Raw genomic sequence first — 20,957 nt, forward strand, 5'->3', positions numbered from 1 at the left:
TCACAAACCAGGCCATGACTCCCCTCTCCCCTAATCTCTCTCCTTCCTCTTTCTCTTCCTGACACCTCTCTTCTCCTTCCCGTCCTCTCTCTACCTAAACCCTGTTCAATAGATCAACTTAATGTCTCTCTTTTCTTTGACTTCCTTTCCAGTGGTTAATTACCTGGATTCTTCAACCCAGAAGCAAGATATGAGCCTATCCTAGCAATCAAGAATCCTCTCTGCCTTGAAAAGATTGGGGGAGGTGAATTTACCTTACCCTGTTGCTTCTCAGAGAACTAACTAAATTTTAAACCTTAGTGCTAATCATAGTGTAAAAGATTCTGTCCGCTGGGTAAGGAATTTTGAGCATCCTGGCAAGGAAGAAACATTTTGCACAACAGTTTGCTCTGTAGACCTGCCAGCCTGGCCTCGAAGGCCCAGGGGTCAGCCCTCAGTCCCTCTCTGGAGCCCCATCAGCCTCCCCACCCATCAGTGATGCAGCCACTGCAGAGAGAGGAAAGGAAAGCCCAGTGTGACTTACCTTTTGCCATTACCAACCAACAGGCAGCATTGCCCAGCCCAGTCCCCAGCCCTTCCTGTACCTGGGTTCAGGGTGACCTCTACTGAGCTGAGGTGGTGACACTGCTTTCACCAGAGGACTGTGACATTCCCGATGAGAAGCCATCCCTCCTTCCTGCGACACAAACCCCCAAAGGGCAAATGAAATCTGGGAGGACTGGCAGAGCTGTGGTCATATTTACACTCAGCCCTAGTCCTGGCAATATACCAGTCTTGACTGGGAGCTTCTGGGAACCCAGCCACCCAAAGAGATGTGTGGGGTGAGGTGCTGGAGGCATATGACAGGTCTGTGTTGGGGGCTGTCACAGTGTACACAAGCTCTTCCCTCCACTCTCTGCTACCCCCAGGAGTCAGAGCAGCAAGTATAGTTCATGTGTCCTCTGCTCCCTCCAGAGCCCGTTAGTGCATCACGGGCCTGAACAACTCACACGTAGAGGACGGAGCTTCCTGCAGTGACGAAACTAGCTCTGCCCCCTGCGTGACGGTTCAGGACTTTTTCAATTAATATTTCTTGAATGCCTAATATATGCCAGGCATGGTGACGAACACAACAAGCATGGAGCAACCAGGCTGGTGGGAGGCAGGCATGAAACAGAAAGTTCCACGAGTGGTGAGTGGAACTGGAACAAAGTTCCGAAGAGGCAGCACGGGGTGCTGTGGGCGGAAACGGAGCCCAGCTCGTGTGAGGGAGGAGTCCGGGAAGGGCCCCGAGGAAGGCATGCTTCTGTAGAGGCAGAGAGTCGGCCAGGCCAGGGGAGAGCGTCCTGAGTGGGAGCCACAATGCTGTGGAGGCAGTGGGGTGCGTGGCTGCCCAGTGAGCCTGGGACAGAGGGGGCAGGGGAGAGCGCAGGCCCGGGGCGCCGGAGGAGGAAGCGAGCTCACAGAGAGCCTTGCGGTGCACTTAGGGACTTGGGGCTTTCTCCTCAAGGCATTGAGAGGTCGATGAAGGGGCCTACATCAGATCATAGTTCTAAAAAATTATTCTGGCTGCAAGAGGGAGACTGGAATTCACATCTGCCATGACTTCTCCTAGTTTGGCGGCCTCTCTCTGTCCCCTGAATTGGATTACCAAATGTCTGTGCAGGCTGGCTTTGTGAATTTCCCTGGAATAATTTTCCACCCTAGAGCGAGTGGTCATGCCCCCGCCTGGAGTAGAAGGCTGCCCCCCGCCCCCAAACAGGAGCTGTTGAGAAAATGAGCCTGGCCGTGGCTTCCGAGTGTTCAGGGATAACCTGTGGCTCTTCAGTGGGGGGCCCCGAGGGCTGAGCACCAGGCAGGAGGACTGAGGGTGGAAAACACACCCAGGGAGTTCAAATACACTCACTTCACTCTGTTCACTTCAGCGTGACTGCTTGAATGTGCTGTCAAATTACTGGGATTCTAAATTCTTCTAGAGATCTGCTCCACCCTGGAGGAATAAGACCTCTGAGCCATGGATTATCTTAGTAACAACAAACAAAAAGCTTTTCATTTATTCTGATGACACCATGCGTCTCCTCGTTATTGCTTAGCCCTGAAAGGGGAGAGCATGCTTCACTGAAGACTTAAAAAGTGATGTCAGTGAACACAGCTGCATGTGAAGGCACTGGGCTTAGACGCTGGCAGGCCGGCAGGGGGAAGCCTGGCACTGGCATCAGCTGGAGGATCACAGGCAGGTCACCTAGCCTCTCTGAACCTCCGTTTCCTCTTCTGAAAATCAAGGGAGGTGCAGGGTGTAAGATAGTAAGTAGCTCACCTACAAGGTCGCTGTGACCATGAAGTACAGTTGAGAATCAAATCCCAGTTTCATGCTCTTAGCTAGCAGGTATTTCAGCAGCCTTTCTCTGTATCCTTCAGGCTGAGCTTGGGCTGGCACCCAGTGGAGCCCACACATGTGAATTTCATTTCATTTCTTCTATTAGCCTACATGCCAACAACCCCCAGACCTTCCTTTTAAACACTGCTCAGGAATCCCCTCCTCGTAAAGACTAACCATGCTGATTGCAGTCCTGTCATCAACCCCCAGGTTCTCATGAGCTACTGTAATTTATCCCGTCCACATGAACCGTTAGCGTACCTGAGTGATCACTGCCGCCTGCCACGCAGGGTCAGACATCTCATCTCTTCATTTCAGAAACGATTGAGCTTTGTTTGTAAAATAGGGTAATAGCCAGGTATTAATTCTTGTATGTTGTTCTTATTCTTGTGTGTCATTATATTTAGATGTAACCTAATAACTAAAAATTACATAGGAAAATACTCTGGGTGGTCCAAAGCCTTTACTAATGAAAAAAAGGCAGAATATGACATAGCTCTATTTTTTTTTTTTTTAAGAATCACTTTTATTTCACAAGTAATATATTTTAAAAGTAGAAATGTTACAGCCAAGGCCTCATTATCCCCTCTTCTGACCTTGGTCCTTATGCAAAATATGTAACCATAATAACATAGGTTTTTTTCTATATATTTGTACATATTTACCATCTACTTGCTTTTTTATACTTTTTATTATATATATAATATATATATATATATATATATATTAGATGTCCATCTGTATAAATCTACTTTATAGTTTTACATTGTTGTGTAGGGTTGGACAGGAGGAAGTCCCCCCCCCCACTGTTCCTGAGATCTATAGCTAGACTGATAATAAAATTCACACATGACCAGATTAACAAAAGAAAAACCAATTTAATACATGCCCACAGGAGATCATAAATTACACTCAGAAATGATGAACCAGCTGATTTTTTTATCCCTTTTAGACAAAGAAACAGTAAAAATTTTAAGACTCGTAAGACAAAGACCCTTAGGTGTGGGTGCTCATTAGTGAGGAATCTAAACGAAGTTTGGGCTCGGGTATTGAGTTAGAGAAGGAGTAACAAGGTCTGGTTCTGTGAGCTGTTTAGCCCTGGATTCCTCTACTCTCACTGAGGGCGCCTGTGTTAGACCCCGGGAGCGAGGGGGGCACCTTCCACAGGGGAGACTTGTTTCCTGTATTCAAGGCGACAAGGGAGGACCAACCTGCACTTCTTATTCTGGCTGCTTGTCAAGTAACTTTCAATCAAAGTTATCAATATTTTGGGGTATTTGGGGGTAGGCTGCTCTGGGTTCCGACAATAGAATATCATACTATAGCTAAACCACAGCTTAATTAATTATCCAACTGATGAATGGCTACATCGATTCTAATTTTTACTATTACAGTGGCATAAAGAACGTCCTCAACAGGCCCCTTTGTGCAATAGTAAGAGGTTTGTTACAGGAGTTACCAGGGACCAGAATTGCTGAGTCATAATGGTGTGCACATCTGAGCCTGAATGGGCGTGCCCATCGTTCTCCATGGTGGGTAGCTAGCTCTGTTTGTACTCCCCCAGCAATATATGAGAGAACTCCTTAATCCACACCTTTTCAAAATTTAATATTAGACTTCTTAACTTTTGCTATTCTGATAGGTAAAAAATGATATTTTATTTTTGAAATTTTGCATGGCTCTATTTTCCAGTAATTTTTCAATAAACTTAAATTCCCAATTAAATCACAGAAGCATAAAGGATTTGGTAAGTGCTTTGTATCCTCTAGTAACACAGTGTTAGGCACAGAGTTGGCTCTAATAGATATAGGCTAGAGGGCTGATTGATTGGTTTGGATTATTTTTAAATTCCAAGAAATAAAACAATTCAATTTTAAATTCCAAAAAATAAAACAATCCTAATTCTCCTAAATTCTGACTGACACAAATATACTTCTTATATCTGACAAAGATGTATCAACTAACATCTAATGTCCGCCTAAGAGAACAATAAGTACCAGCTACAGCTGTCTTCGGAAAGAGTCTGATGAAGAAGTTATTTGATAAAACAATCAGACACCAGCTGCCACATTCTTAAAGGGCTACCACCCCCAAAGTGAATGAACCAAGGAATAAAAAAACAGGGAGGAAAATTGCATTGGAAGACTCTTTCCTTACGGAAAAATTTCACTGACTGAGCAAAAAGGCAGGCCTAGCACGGGGGAAAAAAGGAAGCTTAGCACAGGGCCAGGGACCTTTGGAGCAGTATAGGGGTGATTTATAATTCCTGACTGATTAGGTCTGCGACTTTGTGGAAAGAATCCAGGCCATGAGCAGAATACCATGTCTGGACACATAAGGGAGTGGGATAAAAACAAAAGATCAAAGTAAATCTCCCCATCCAAGCAGCAATGGGACCATGGTGTTCAGGCCCTTGGACAGGATTACACCCACCACAGAGGGGCCATGTGGCCCACAGGGCCCTTCTCCTCCCACCCGGCGGCCCCTGTCTTCCCACACATCCTCTCAGTACAGTACGTATTCCATGACAACGGCGCCCTCGTCAGAACCCTGGGACTGCACAGGTAAACAGTTCCTTGGAGAGGCACTCCCGCCTGTGGCAACGGGTGAAATCCAAACTGAGTCACGTGAAAGACAAGTCAGATATAGTACACAGACAGATAAACTTAGTGTCTTAATGTTCGTTGCCTTGCCTCACATTGTCCTAGTTTGTTGTATTTTCTTGTGGCAGACCTACAAACTAATACAAAGGTAGACATTTTAAAGTTTCCAAGTGTAATATTGGTGGCCAAGGCTAGGCAGGCTCACATTGGACTCAGGCAGACAGTAGAAAAACTGCAGAGCTGGAAAGTGTTGGGTCATTCTGTTTAATAAAGTCTCAAAACGGCGTCAAGCACACAGGCAGGGGAAACCACCTCTCAGGCAAACAAACAGCAAAACGGCCCCTCACAGTAGCGGGCAGGCAACCCGCACATCCACAATACCCCAGATGGCAAGCACCCATATGCCTTACGTAGGCCATATACACACGTGGCGCCGCCATGTTGCTCATGCACTAACCAGGCAAAGGGCTTGCAGCTGGTAAACCAGTGAGCAAGCCTAGCACAGCTGCCCCACACCAAGAATTATTCAAGAAGAGACAAAGGCAAGGGAGGGCATCAGAGGAGGGTTCAGAGCAAGTAAGGAGGAAGACAGTGGGAAAGGACAAGGCGTTGTTACCCTCGTAGCAATGCTGCATGCCATAGAAACAGGAGAGAGGGCTGGGTTTGCATCACAGGAGGGCAGCCCCACAAAAAGTAACACAGAGATGTGGCGAGTACCTGCCCTGCTCTCTGGTGACTTTGGAGCAGAAGTAGAAACTTCAAGGAAGGAAGGTGCCACTGAGCCCATCAGAGGGAGACGAGGAAGGGTAAGTGAGCCCTCGGAGAACGCTGACAGATTCTAACGGTGTCAGTAGGGAAAAGAAAAGTGAGATTTTGACTTTTCCTTTTGGTTGCCTCCCAGTTCATTAGCTTGTTTGTTGCCTGCTGGGTGTCTCCTTGGGGAGAAAAGACTTCAGGTCTGATTTCACTAAGGACAGACGGGACTCTGCTTGCTTCGTGCTGTCCTTTCTGTTCCAGCTGCTGCTCTCAGCAGGCATCTTTCCTGCACGCTGCTGGGTACCACCACCAACTCCCACGGCGAAGTGCAGATATGATAGGCTGGGGATACATCTCAGGGAAGAGGAGCCCTCCTATGTCAGGACCCATGGCCTTTGGGGACTGATAGGATAGTACTGCAGTGGTCCTTATAGACTGTGTCCATTAGTCAGTTTCTCTCCCCAACTATGGCTGTACAAGTTCAAATGTGCTCCTTTAGTCAATTTAATATTCAAAAATGTGTTGTTCACCATTCTTTTAATTATAGCTTTATTGAGCTATAATTTGCATATCATACAACCGATCTATTTAAAGTGTACAATTAAATGGCTTTTAGCGCACTCTCAGAATTGTGCAACCATCCCTACAATTAATTTTAGAATATTTTCATCACCTTAAAAAGAAATGTCTATTAACAGTCACTCCTTATTCCTCACCCAGCAACTTCAGCCCTAGGCAACTAGTAATCAGCTGTTCTAGCTATAGATTAGCCCATTTTTGGATATTTTATGTAAATAGAATGATACAATGTGTGGCCTTCTGTAACTGGGTTTTGTTATTTTTAAGACTTTATTCACTTTAGGAGAGAGAGAAAGAGAGAAAGGGGTGGGAGGAGCAGCAGGAAGCATCAACTCCCATAAGTGCCTTGACCAGGCAAGCCCAGGATTTCAAACTGGCAACCTCAGTGTTCCAGGTCAATGCTTTATTCACTGCGCCACCATAGATCAGGCCTGTAACTGGCTTCTTTTACTTAGTGTAATGTGTTCAGGGTCTGGTCAATGTTGTATCATATATCAGTACTTTGTTTTGTTTCTTGCCAAAATATTTCATTGTATTTAGATATCATATTTTATTTATGCATATATCAGTTGATGGATATTCAGGATGTTTCTACTTTTTGGCTATTATAAATAATGCTACTATAAAAAAAACTGTACTCATGTACAGTTTTTGTCATTTCTTTTGAGTATATACCTAGGAGTGAAATCTCTGGGGTATAGGGTAATTGTATGTTTAACCCTTGGGGGAACTGCCAAACTGATTTCTAAGCTGGCTGTGGCATTTTATAACTCCATCAGCAGTGTATGAGGCTTTCAGGTTCTTCACATTTTGCCCACACTTGTTATTATCTGCTTTTTATTATAGCCATCCCAGTGGCTGCTTCACAGTTTAGATTTATATTTTTCTGATAGCTAAGAATGTTGAACACTTGTTCATGTGCCCATTGGCCATTTTCATATCTTTTTGGAAATATGTTGATTTAGACTCTTTGCCCATGATTTAGTTTGGTTATTTATATTTTTTATTATTGAGCTGTAAAAATCTTTAGGAATAAGAATCCCTTATCATATATATAATTAGCAAAAATTTTCTCCCATTCTGTGAATTCTTTTACTTTATTCATGGTATCCTTGGAAGTACAGAAGTTTAAAATTTTGATGATGTCCAATTTATCTATATTTTGTTGTTATTATGCTTTTGGGGTTTTTTTTTTTTTTTTAACTATTGCCTAACCCAAGGTCATGAAGGTTTATGCCTATGTTTTCTCTTAAGTGTTTTATAGTTTTAGCTATTATATTTATATTTAAATATTTGATCCATTGTCCCACACAGTTGTTGAATAAAACAATTCTTTTCTTGTTGAATTGTCTTGGCACCTTTGAACAAAATCAATTGACCATACTTTAATGGTTACACTAAAGGAGAAGAGAAAGAGAAAGAGAGAGAGAGAGAGAGAGAGAGGAGGAGGAGCAGGAAGCATCAACTTGTAGTTGCCTCTCGTATGTGTCTTGACCGGGCAAGCCTGGGGTTTTGAACTGGTGACCTCAGTGTTCCAAACTGACACTTTACCCACTGCACCACCACAGGTCAGGCAGGATTTTTTTATATAAGCCGTACTAAAAGTCATATATCATCTTGTTACACATAGTGTATACTCAAAAATTACTCATCAGATTGAAAATGATAAACACCTTCCCATTCTAGTTCATTGTGAAAAATGAAGAGACAAATTCTCAGTAAGTGGCTACTGTGGAGCAGCTGTGTTAGACTTGCTCACGGGTACCGGTTGCAAGCACTTTGCCAGATGGGTACGTGAGCGTGTGGCAGTGCCACGTGTGTATGGCCTGTGTAAGGCTATGAGTGCTTGTGGTTGAGAGAGATGGGGGACTGTGGATGACAGGGTGCCTCCCTGCCACTGAAAGGGGCCATTCTTGCTGTTTGTATACCGGAGGTTTCCCCTGCCTGTGTGCTTGTCTGTCATCATGAGACTTTATTAAACGGAATGGCCCTAATGCTTCCTGGTTCTACAGTGTCTCTACCGTCTGCCTGAATTCAATGTGTACCTGCCTGGCCTTGGCCACTAACATTATAGCTATATAGTTGCAGTTTATTTAATGTATAGCTTAGTTCAGACAAAACTATCATCAGCCATTTATTTGTTCAGGGCCTGAGCCTCCATGGTCATGAGCCAAAGTTTTATCCAATTTGACTGTAGGAGATTTTCCCCAAATAGGTTGCTAATGTCTTATACTTCGGTTTCCAGTCATTAGGGGAATGACTTGCAGGTGGCTGCAATGACTTTGGACAGATTCGGAGATCACCTTCATCAAGGAAAGCCAAGCACTAGCTTTTCCTAAGGAGGAATGATGCCTTGGTCTGCTCTCCCCATGGCTTCAGCTATCAATTGTAATTTCTATTCTCTAACCCCTCCCAGCTCCATTTCCAAAATAGCAAGAAACTTTGGCAAGAAGTCATTGGGTGTGATTTATCAGCAAGCTTTAGACACAGCTGTTTTCCATCATCTTTTGGCTAAGTCGGTGACTGGGCTTGCCTTCTGGATGAAATGAAAATTCTGTGAGGAGTGTAAAAGAAAGACATATTCTCTAGGCAGAGGCTTATTAAGGTTGGTTGAGGCCCCAGGCGCAGAAGAAAATATTGGGCCCCTTAAAAAAAAAGATAGACAGGGAAAATAAAAATACATGTTAACCATATTTTTAAATAAAAAATATTATGTACTATTAATGTTAAAATTGCACGTATAAAACCAATCTTGATGCCATTAGAAAAAAAAGTGTAAAGTTGGAGTTTTGCGGGGCCCTTCAGAAGTTGGGGCCCAGGCCGGGTGCCCAGTGTGCCTGCCTTTAAATCCGCCTCTGATTCTAGGGGCACACAAATGTCCCTCAATTTAACTTTGCTTCAGAATTCATGGTGGGAAGAAATATAGATGCGTTTTGCTTGCAATCCTCTGGGGAAAACAGCTGTGTTAGGATCGCTCACTGGTTTACTGGCTGCAAGCTCTTTCTTTGCCTGATTAGTGTGTGAGTACGTGGCAGCGCCACGTGTGAATGGTCTACATAAGGCTATGTGTGCTTGGGCTCAGGATGGATGGCGGATTGTGGATTGCCTGCCCGCCACTGTGAGGGGTCAGTTTGCTGTTTGTTCACTTGCTGCCATGAAAAGAGGTTTTCCTGGACTGTTTGCTCGTCCACCATTGTGAGACTTTATTAAACAGGAATGGCTCAACGCTTTCTGGCTCCACAGTTCCTCTACTGTCTGCATGAATCCCATGTGGACCTGCCTGGCCTTGGCCACTGGCATTACAAACCCTTGAAACCTACATGAGTGTTACTGAAGCCTCAAAGTGCAGTCTTTAGAGTTCCCTGCCTCAGAATCACAGGGGACGGAACAGGGTAGAGGGAACTTGGTAAAATGCATGTTCCTGGGCCTCTACTGAAGTAGAAGTTTGGAGGGTTAGATGTAGAGATCTGCATTTTAACAGACACCTCAGGTGGGTCTCATGCACACTAAAATTGGAAAGCTGCTGGGAGTTTTTCCTTTAAGGAAATGCAAATATTTGCTAAGACCACACACTTTGGAAACATACAGAGCCGGTCTGAACATCAGTTTCTTCTCCCTGAGTTAAGGGTCACGCCCCCTCCAGCCAGGCTTGAGAGGAGTGGCGTGGAATAGAGATGCAGGAGCTCGGGGTCTAATACAAGGCAGCTTCCACAGCCAAGTCCCCCAGCCCCGGGCACTTGACTTCCAGTAGGATTGCCAGATAAAATTCCAGGGTCAAGGGATGGAGGAACAGGCTCCTTGGAGGGACTTGGGGCATTGTTCCTTAATAGATAGTCTCATGCCTCAACCTCCAGCCCTCCCAGAAAGTCTGTGAGCTTCCCAGACCACTTAGAAGGATTGCTTTTCTGCTGTAGTTCACTGGACTCGATTTCTGTTGCTTGCAGCTAAGAATCCCGACCGAGACAGCATCTGTAACTCCCTACTCCACAACTCGCCATCTGTCCTTTGTTCCCACCACTCATCTGAGCTCTCCCTGAGTCATCAGGAGCCTGCTAATTACACAGCCTCTTGGGCTTTTCTTGATTCTGTGCTCTCTTCCGGTGGAGGAGTGTATAGAGAACACGGGGCACCCATGGCAACACTGCTGGGAGGGAACCAGGGGAGCAAGGACGACCTCAGTCTGCTACCGCAGACCCCTCCCCTCGATAGCTAGTGACGCTCATCAGCAAGCCCAACTAGAAGCCAGTGGGCAAGGAGCTTGTGGACATGGTGCATTCAGGTCTGTGTCCTGAGACGCAGCAGGGTGGAGAGGAGGGGAGAGTGATGTGCGGGTGCAGAGGAATATGTCCAGCTTGCGGGGTATACACACCGTCTGAGGTGAGAAGCAGAGCCCGAGATGAGGAGATGAGGGTTTTAGGCAAATGACTCCTGGAGACAGTCCTGGGAGAACTGTGTGTGAGGGAGGGGGGAGGGCAGCAGGACAGGCCAGGGGAAGGAGCCAGGCAAAGACATGGCTTCAGCATTCGTCTAGCCTCAGCCTGATCTCATGGGGTGCTTTGGAGTGAAGGGACTGGACCTGCCGCTCAGAGGCAAGGGGGCTGGATTGTTGTACACCCCACTCCACCACACACACACACACACATTTAGTTGACACTGATCATGGGCTGCCCCTAGTATCATATAACTGGCCAGTCTCTCCCGGTGAGAGGGCTTCCTTTAGCGAAGGGCAAGACTTAGGAGAAGGGGTCAGGCATGAGCTGCTAGCCGCCAACATCTGCCGCAGCTGGGGGCAGAGTGCAGAGGTCAGGTGAGTGGACGGGGCAGGCATCCATAGCACCTGCTGGAAGACATACACCTCCTCACTAACAGGCTATTTCTGGGTGATGAGGTAAAAACTATTTTTCCTTAGTGTTTTTCTATAGTTGACAAGTTTCCTAACATTGAGTCTACTGACATTGAAATCAGAAAATACAAATTCAGTTAAATCCATGCAGCAAAATCACCTGGTTTATTGCAGACAGAAGTACCAGTAAATGACCCCATGTTCCTGACCGCCGGGGTGAGGCTGGTCTACACTGGACAGATGCAGCGTCCCTTCCCAAGTCCAGCCCGGTCTCCTTGCTTGTCATCAGAGCTTCTCCGCTTGTTTATCAGGCTCTGTGGCCAGTTGTTAAGCACTTAAGGGACGCTGATTGTAGGACTCACAGATCAAGAATGTAACCACTCTGGCTAATGGGCAGAGGCACCGTGAGAAGACAAGGCTGCTAATGTGGGCCATAAATAATCATGAGTACAATGTACGTGCCAGATGCTGTCAGAACCTTCATTGGTGGTGTCTTGTTTAATCGTTATGACAGCCCCATGAAGTGGAAATGATTATTCTCATTTCACAGATGAGGACATCCCTGGATTGGGGAATAGGAAACCAGAGTTCTGGTTTTTGTTCAGCCACCAATGATCAAAACACTGAAGCAAATGAATGATTTTCAGACTGCACTTCTAGGAGCCCCAAGGCTCAGCAGCGCTGCCCAGGGAGTGGAAAGAGAAGGACTGGCTGTTTGTCCCTCAGCCATAGCAGCTCAGCCTTGGTCACTTTTGCCATTACTGGCTTCATGGGCCTGTCGCGAGTGCAGCCACACAGGACCTGCCAGGCTCGAAGGGGCCTGGTGCTCAGGGTGTAATGCTGGCAGACACCATCTTGAAATTCTTAGTAGTTCTATCAATGACTGTGTTTTGTAAGTGAAGTCTGGTGGATTATTGGAGCATGTGCCAGGGCATGGAGCGCTGACTGATGCTCAGTCCCACTTCCTGCTGCCTGTCCACCTCCCAGGGTGTGTTCTCCACTGCCTGCTCTTGGCCCCGGTGCCTCCAGGCTCCCCTTCCCACCTTGCTGCCCTCATTCTGTGTCAGAAACCGGGTTGCATTGAAGGGAAGGGAGAAGGGAGCTGTGACCCACATCCTCTAAGCCCCACAGGGGCCTGGCTATGGGCTCAGGTGCACCCAGTCCTGACTTGAAAGTGTCTCAGGGTGAAAAGGTGGCGGCCGTCCTCACGGAGGCTGAAAGCAGCATAGTACATTCACTGGGTGGCTCTTACCCCCCTCAACCTCATGGAAAATGGTAACAGTCACCTCCAACAACCATGAAGCAATCTCACATGTGGGTCTGAACTTGTAGACTCAGTTCAAATATCAAATAAATCTGTAGCAGTAGGTTTAAAATAAAATTTTTTTTTAAGAAAAGGGAAGGGTTGGCCCTGGCTGGTTGGCTCAGCGGTAGAGCATCAGCCTGGCATGTGGGGGACCCGGGTTCGATTCCCGGCCAGGGCACATAGGAGAAGTGCCCATTTGCTTCTCCACTCCCCCCCCTTCCTCTCTGTCTCTCTCTTCCCCTCCCGCAGCCAAGGCTCCATTGGAGCAAAGATGGCCCGGGCGCTGGGGATGGCTCCTTGGCCTCTGCCCCAGGTGCTAGAGTGGCTCTGGTTGCGGCAGAGTGACGCCCCGGAGGGGCAGAGCATCGCCCCCTGGTGGGCAGAGCGTCGCCCCTGGTGGGCGTGCCGGGTGGATCCTGGTTGGGTGCAGGCGGGAGTCTGTCTGACTGTCTCTCCCCGTTTCCAGCTTCAGAAAAAAAAAGAAAAGGGAAGGGGTGGCATTCCCATGGCACACTGTGGTAAGCAGCCAAGGCCCACTGGCTAGCCCCGAGGGCTGAAGGCAGTTGTACCCTAGGCTTAATTAAGCCGGGTCTTCTGTTTTAGAAGCGTCCTCTCCACCCCCACCTTGGCCCCACCCTTCCCCAGTGGGCAAATTGTCTAGGGGCTAAGGGGACACACCTACCAAGGCCCCCGGTCCTCCTTCAGAACCCGTTGCTTTTTCTTTCCTGTCCATCACAGACTGCTGTGCAGCTCACACCACTTGTGACTGACCGTGTGAGTGTGACAGCTCCAGAACTGGTCTGTAGCTGATTTAATCTGAGAAGGTCAATGGGACAAGTCACCCTTGTCTGTTCCAGCAATGTCAAGTTACCATAGACATGTCTAAGTGCTTGCCTTTTCTTATTCTTATCCCACAGCAGATCAGTAACCACAGTTTGGTGCCCGGAGCACACCAAGAAGCTCGTTCTAGACTCCGGTGTGGGTGCCGGGATTCTGGATCTACAACCCACATCACACCCTGCCTGTTTCCAGGTCCTTCTGGGCCTTTCCTCCTGATTCATCCTCTAGGTTTGCACACCCTGGGCCGAGGCATGGCTGTTCGCAGGGAGCAGTGGAGAGACGGACCGAATGTGTGTGCTGGGGTGTCCACACACACGCATTAGAGGCCCTTTTGGCACAGGATGGCTGGGGAGATGGGAAGAAAAGGGGTGCAGGCTGTTGGCTGGTGGAGGAAGAGGGTGCAAAGATCTGGGGTACGCCCAGTTGACCAAACCCACTTCTCTGCACATCTGGAGCCCATTCACCGAGTTCCCATGTACTAGGGACTGCCAGTCAGGAGACTCTGGACCGGGCATTTTGTATTATGACTTCCAATGTTTTGAATTTTGATTTCTACCAGCGGCCACAGTTGAGAGCCCCTTAGCAGTCTGCAGACTAGGTGGGCGGCATGCAGACACGTGTCCTTTGGCTCACTGCTTCCTCAGTGTTGGGAGTGGAGCCTCATCATCTCTGCTTGGGCAGCTGCCTCTCCCTCCTGTGCTTCTGATGCCTGCCCCACGCTCAGGGAAAGGGCTTGGTTTGTTTTCCTGAAGTTTGATTAAAAGCAAACACAAGCAAATATTCCAAAGGAAAGGAGGCAAACGGCTTAACAATTAAAAAGACAAAAAAAAAAAAAAAAATAGAAAACCACACATACACAATTAACCAATAGGCACATAAATAATGTAATAGCTCTAGTGAATCAAGAAGTGTAATTGTCGTTAGTGGCTTCATGGGCCTGCCGCGAGTGCAGCCACACAGGGCCTGCCAGGCTCGAAGTATCGAGATACTTTATTTCACCTCTTATACTGCCAAAGGTTAGAGACAAACAAACAATAGTCCCTGTGAGGATTTAGGAAATACTGCCATTTCATATACTGTTAGCAAAAGGGCAATAGGTAATTGGAGATTTATAGGAATAAATTTAATAATATATTGCAAAAGACCTTAAAATGTGCACACCCCTTGAAATCTTGAACACTTTTTCTTCTTACTTCCATTGGCTGCTGATGTCAAAACTCCAATGTCAATCTCATTCTTGATTATTTTTCCTCTTCCGAAGCTGTTCTTATTATCAGTGACGTTCTGAAATTTCACTAAGATCTGTCTAGGTTGGGGTTTGTTTGTTTTTTTCATTTATCCTGTCAAGACTTTGGAAGGCTATTTCAATTTCCCATTGTTCTATTCTTACTTAAGCCAGATATTTGCTAGAATGGCTCAGAGAGCTCAGGAACACTTTACTTACTTTATTGTAAAGAACATGATCAAAGGTCTGGATGAACAGCCGGAGGAAGTGGTACATGGGGCGAGGTCCAGAAGAGTCCCAAACGCAGGAGCTGCCATCCCCATAGAGTTGGGGTACACCACCCTCTTGGCACATGGGGTGCTTTTACCAACCTTAAAGCTCCCCTAGATATGGTCATTTAGGGGGTTTTATGGAGGTTTCATCAGGTAGGTATGATCAATTATTAACTCAGTCTCTAGCACCCAGAGATTGGGAGGTGAGACTGAAAGCACCAAGCTTCAATCAAGGTTAAATCCTTCTGGCAACCAGCCCTCGTCCTGAAGCTATCTGAAGGCACATGAGTTGCCTCATCAGAACAAATGGTGCTCCTATCTCTCATGTCACTCCGTGAGACATACCAGGAGCAAAGACGAATTACAGAAGATGCTCCTATCACTTGGAGAATTACAAGGGATTGAGAAACTCCGTGCCAGGCCTTGGGGGTGAAGACCAAATATAAATTTCTTATTATATCGCAGTATCTCACCCTCATAGACTGCTCCATCATTGCTGACCGGCCTCAGATGGTGGAGGGGGTAGTATGGCCAGCATGCCGGCTGTTCCTGGCCTTCCTGTGGTCATTACACAGCCTCTGCCGCTCCTTGTCACCCTCCGGGTTCTCACCCTCATGCTTTTATGCTTCTCTTTTCCATCAGATACTCTTTATCTATGATTTCCTCACTGTTGTCATTCTCGTGTGTTTCAGTGACGCTATTTATTTAAACCTATCATTTCTCGGCATTTGTTATGGGAAGAACATAGTCCAACACCTTGAGATGGAATTATGTAAAAAAACTAAATAACCTTCAAACCAGTAATCCACTCCTAAGTATTCATCCTGAGGCAGTAATTAAGAGTAAAGCTTTGCCTGACCAGACAGTGGCGTAATGGATAGAGCCTTGGACTAGGACGCGGAGGACCCAGGTTCAAAACCCCAAGGTTGCAGGTTTGAGCATGGGCTCACCAGCTTGAGCAAGGGGTCGCTGGCTTGAGCTTGGGATCATAGACATGACCCCATGGTTGCTGGCTTGAGCCCAAGGTTGCTGGCTTGAGCAAGGGGTCACTCGCTCTGTGGTAGCCCCAGTCAAGGCACATATGAGAAAGCAATCACTGAACAACTAAGGAGCTGCAACAAAGAATTTATGCTTCTCATCTCTCTTCCTTTCTGTCTGTCTCTATCCGTCCCTCTCTCTGACTCTCTTCTCTCCGTCAAAAAAAAAAAAAAAAAGAAAAGTATAAATCTTTAACTACAAAGAACTTCATCACAGTAATGTATTGACAAAGTAAAAACATATCCAACTAGGAGGGATCAGTAAAGTAAATGGTGACACACCCACACAACAGCATGCTACGTGTAAAATGTAATATGACAATATTTAATGGCATGGAAAATGCCTTTACTGTATTAAGTAAAATTTTCAGGTTACAAATTTATTTTTAAAATCTCATGTTTGTATAAAAAAAAGAAAAAGACACAGATGTGCCTATAAGAAAGGGTAACTTGACGTGGTAGGATTTCTGGTGACTCTTCTTCCTTGTCTTTGGCTGTACTTTCCCCCATGCTCTCGGGAACTGTTAGTGCATGACTCCAGCGCCATCCTCTGTTTCGCTCCCCAGGTGCACTGGAAGATGGCCTGTCTGCCAATGGTGTGCCCCGATCTGCAGCCCCAGCTGGAACATCCAAAGCTGAGAAGAGGATGAGTTGTGGGACCCAGTGCCCGAACCCTCAAAGCCTCGGTGCAGGCGTGCTAACCCAGAAACACAATGGCCTTCGAACCATGGAGGTGGGTCACAGCCCCGGAACCGAACCGAGGTGGGACAGGAGAAAGGGAGGCAAGCGAGCTTCAGGGCAGGGCCATGCTGAGACTACCCAGGGAAGGAAAAGGAAGGTGCACCTTGTCCAAGGACATTCTCTGCCTTGCCCACGGGAATTGTTGCAAACAAAACAGCAATCCCAATACCAACCCCATCCCCTGCCTTGAGGGTTGCTATATTTTGTCAAATCAGCTGAAATGCATCCTTGATATTTGATAAGTGCGTTTGCACAGCTTTGTTCAAGGGTCTGCTTTTCTGGGTCAGGTCTCACCATCTTGATCAGGGGTCCCCAAACTCCGGCCCACGGGCCGCATGCAGCCCCCTGAGGCCATTTATCCAGCCCCCACCGCACTTCCAGAAGGGCCACCTCTTTCATTGGTGGTCAGTGAGAGGAGCACAGGATGCATCCTGGAGTACTGTGTATGGTAGCGCCGCAAAGCACGGTGTCGCTCACGTACAATACTACTTCCTGTGACGTGGGACACAGGCGTGACGGCTCTGGAAGTGCATCATATCACTTGTTACGGCTAGCAGTGACAAATATGGAACCGAATATTGACCATCTCATTAGCCAAAAGCAGGCCCATAGTTCCCATTGAAATACTGGTCAGTTTGTTGATTTAAATTTACTTGTTCTTTATTTTAAATATTGTATTTGTTCCCGTTTTGTTTTTTTACTTTAAAATAAGATGTGTGCAGTGTGCGTAGGGATTCGTTCATAGTTGTTTTTGTTTTTTTTATAGTCCGGCCCTCCAACAGTCTGAGGGACAGTGAACTGGCCCCCTGTGTAAAAAGTTTGGGGACCCCTGATCTTGATAACGAGGACTGTGCTGGCGAGAGCAATGGTTTCAGGCCCGGCGTTTGGCCGGCCGCAGGGTTGGCAAGGTAGGCAGTAGGCAGGGAAGGAGAGAGGCAACCAGTGTGGAAGGAGACAAGCCTGGCATTTTATCTCAGACCCTCCAACGAGGCAGCCGGGTGGAAGGCCCCCAACGGGGAATCTCGCTGCAGAACGTGGTAGAAGCCTGAGCCTGAGGTGGAGGCCATGGAGCCATCCTCAGCACCCGGGCCAACTCTGCTCCAATGGAGCCTTGGCTGCGGGAGGAAAAGAGAGAGGCAGAGAGGAAGGAGAGGGGGATGGGTGGAGAAGCAGATGGGCGCTTCTCCTGTGTGCCCTGGCTGGGAATCAAACCCGGGACTCCTACACGCCAGGCCAATGCTCTACCACTGAGCCAGCTGGCCAGGGCTCCATTTAATTCTTAAACCAACCACAAGAACCCTGAAGGGCACAAGGAAAAGTTTTCCTCCCTGAAAGCAGAAACCCAAGAGAGCAAAACCAAACTATTCAAACACATTTCATGTCTCTGCTCACATCACACCAACCAACCTCCTCTTGGCCAAAAAGCGAGTCACATGGACAAGCTCTACATCAGTAGAGCAAGGACATATGTTCTGTCCTCAGTGGAGAGATAGCTAGGAGAACAATACAAGCTACTGCATATAAAATACATACAGAAAAATGCATAAGTCATAAGTTCAATGAATTTTTTAAGGTGACATGCCCATATACATAGAACATTATCACCGCCCCAGAAATCCTCCTTATGAACCGTATTTCCCTATGTATAAGATGCACTTTTTTTCAGAAAAAATTTGGGGTCTAAAAACTGAGTGCATCTTATACAGTGGTTATAGGTTTTTAAACTTGCATTTCCTGCTTTTTTGCGCTTGTTTTGCGCTCATTGTTGAAGACAGTGATTTGTCATCAGACACAGATGAGGACAAGCTAATGGATGGGAGTTTTGACAGTGATGAGTAGTATGAATTTTATGATGAATAAAACTTGAGCTTAATAACTTTATGTAATATATATATTTTTTCAAATTTCAGGTCCCAAAATTAGGTTGCATCTCATACATGGGAGTGTCTTATACATAGGAAATACAGTACCTCCTCAGTCAGCATCTGCCACCATAACATAACCACTTGCTGACATCTGGCACTGTATACCAGTTTTGTATATTTTCAAGGTTTTTATAAATAGAATTATATAGCATGTACTGTTTTATATCTGGCTTCTTTTGCTCCACATTTTGCTAGTGAGAAATATCTATGTTGTGAGTTGCAAAAATTTCCTCATTTTCATTATGTATATTTTATTCCACTGGAAGAACATTTGGTTTCTTTTTAGTTTGGGGCTATTGTGAATAATAGAACTATTAACTTTTGGGGGGTCGTATGTGTATCTTTTAAAAAAAATTTTTAGACCCTGGCCAGTTACCTCAGTGGTAGAGCATCGACCTGGCGTACGGGAGTTCCAGGTTCGATTCCCGGCCAGGGCACACAGGAGAAGCACCCATCTGCTTCTCCACCCCTCCCCCTCTCCTTCCTCTCTGTCTCTCTCTTCCCCTCCCGCAGCCAAGGCTCCATTGGAGCAAAGATGGCCCGGGCACTGGGGATGGCTCCATGGCCTCTACCTCAGGTGCTAGAATGGCTCTGGTCGCAACAGAGCGACACCCCAGATGGGCAGAGCATCGCCCCCTGGTGGGCGTGCCAGGTGGATCCCGGTCAGGCGCATGCAGGAGTCTGTCTGACTGCCTTCCCGTTTCCAACTTCAGAAAAATACAAAAAAAAAAAAAAAATTAAATTAAATTTATTAGGGTTAATAACATTTTAAAGGTTTCAGGTGTACAACTTTATAATACAACATCTGTATACGCCATTGTGCTCATCACCCCAAATCTCGTCCCCTTTCATCCTCATACAGTCGACCTTCCTTTACCTTCTTTGACCTCCCCATACTCCCTTCCCCTCTGGTAACCACTACTCTGTTGTCTGGGTCTGAGTTTTTTGTTGGGCAATTTGTTGCTTTCTGTTTTATATTCCACATATGAGTGAAATCATACTGTTCTAGTCTTTTTCCACATGACTTATTTCACTTAGTATAATGTTCTCCAGATCCATCCATCTTGTTACAAATGGCAACTTTTCATCCTTTTTTTTTATGGCCAAGCAGTATGCCATTGTATGTACCACATCTTCTTGATCTCATCATCTGTGGTAGGACCCTTAGGTTGTTTCCACATAACATTTTTATGCATGCCTTTCTGTGGACATTGACTTCTTTGGAGTATATATGCAACATTAATGGATACTGAGAAATAGTTTTCCAAAGCAGTTGCACTAGTTCACATGCTAACCAGAAGCAGATGAGTTCTGGTTATGGAACATAATTTAAAGCCAGCTAGTTGTGTTTAGTCCCCCTTCCTTAGGCCTGACCTTCTAAGCATAGTGTAGGATTCTAAGCACATTGCTATCTCATTTAATCCTCACAGTGATGCTAAAATGTTGATATTGCTGTCTCCAGCCCACAAATGAAAATGGAGACTCAGATACAGCCAAGAAGAGCATGCCCTCAGTCCACTCACATACCTCTGGGGCCTTGTGTGCTCATTAAAATGGGGCCGAGCAGAGCCAGACCCTGGGATCCAGCAGCAGAGGAAACCGTCGCCAGGGAGTGAGCACCACATGCACGACTAACAAAGCCGGACGGAGCAGATGGCCTATACGATAAGCCATCCATGCAGCTTTTGTTTCCACAATTCAATGAACAATGGCTACACTGTAACTATTTCCAAAATAAGATCAGGGAGCAGACAACTTCAGTTATGAGGGTTCCAGCTGTTGCTGAAGTGTACCGTGGTCTTCCTATCCTGAGACTTCAGCCACCAGATGTCCTGGGTCCCTGGAAAGCCTGTGGCAAAGGTTTTCTAAGGTGTCAGTTTCCAAGACAAGTTTACTTGATTTCAGTTCTTGTCAGCAGAGCCATCTCATACCAACGCAGCTCTCAGCTGCCTAGAATCTGTCCAAGGAAATGAGTTTTCCTATTCCCTCCAGGAACACTGTTTCCTGTAATAGCTTGTCTCTTGTAGTCTGGGCTAAAGCTGCCTTCCTTTTCAGTGTCGGGCTCAGGCAGAACCTGCTGGCCTCTTCCTGTCTTCCTTGCTCCCCCACAATGACCTATCAGCACTTCACCGCAGTCCCCTGAACATCGTCAGGCCAACTGGCTGGTGGTTCTTTGGCACTTTTGCAATATTCTCCTTTTCCTGAACCCGTTCCTGAAGCATGCGTTCTCACACACAAGCCTACTGCAACATCCCGTTCAGATTTAAAACATATTTGTGCATTAAAGCTGATCCTTGCTAGGCCTGGAAATTTCCTCACTAGCTCCCAGAAGTATGCGTCGGAGTCATTCATCTAATGCTCGTTTATTGCACACCATCTAGGTACCAGGCACTGTTCCAGTGCTAATCACCCAGGAGTGGAAAAGGCATGCTCTGAAGCAGCAGCCAATATTAACGGAGTAAGGGTGGGGACCT

General features: G+C 46.5%; 1 protein-coding gene across 2 annotated transcripts in view; it reads left to right on the forward strand.

The window, feature by feature from the left end:
- BAALC (BAALC binder of MAP3K1 and KLF4) overlaps window positions 1-20,957 on the forward strand; it is a 102,005-nt gene that overhangs the window by 67,132 nt on the left and 13,916 nt on the right. Inside the window, exon 2 of one of the 2 annotated variants that reach the window (XM_066379278.1) lies at window positions 16,384-16,579. In XM_066379278.1, the coding sequence (XP_066235375.1) occupies window positions 16,384-16,579 (196 nt within the window). The remainder of the gene's footprint in view (window positions 1-16,383; window positions 16,580-20,957) is intronic. The other variant, XM_066379277.1, reaches the window with a different exon arrangement.

The sequence above is a fragment of the Saccopteryx leptura genome, chromosome 3 (assembly GCF_036850995.1).
Source record: "Saccopteryx leptura isolate mSacLep1 chromosome 3, mSacLep1_pri_phased_curated, whole genome shotgun sequence".
NCBI classification, from domain to species: domain Eukaryota; kingdom Metazoa; phylum Chordata; class Mammalia; order Chiroptera; family Emballonuridae; genus Saccopteryx; species Saccopteryx leptura.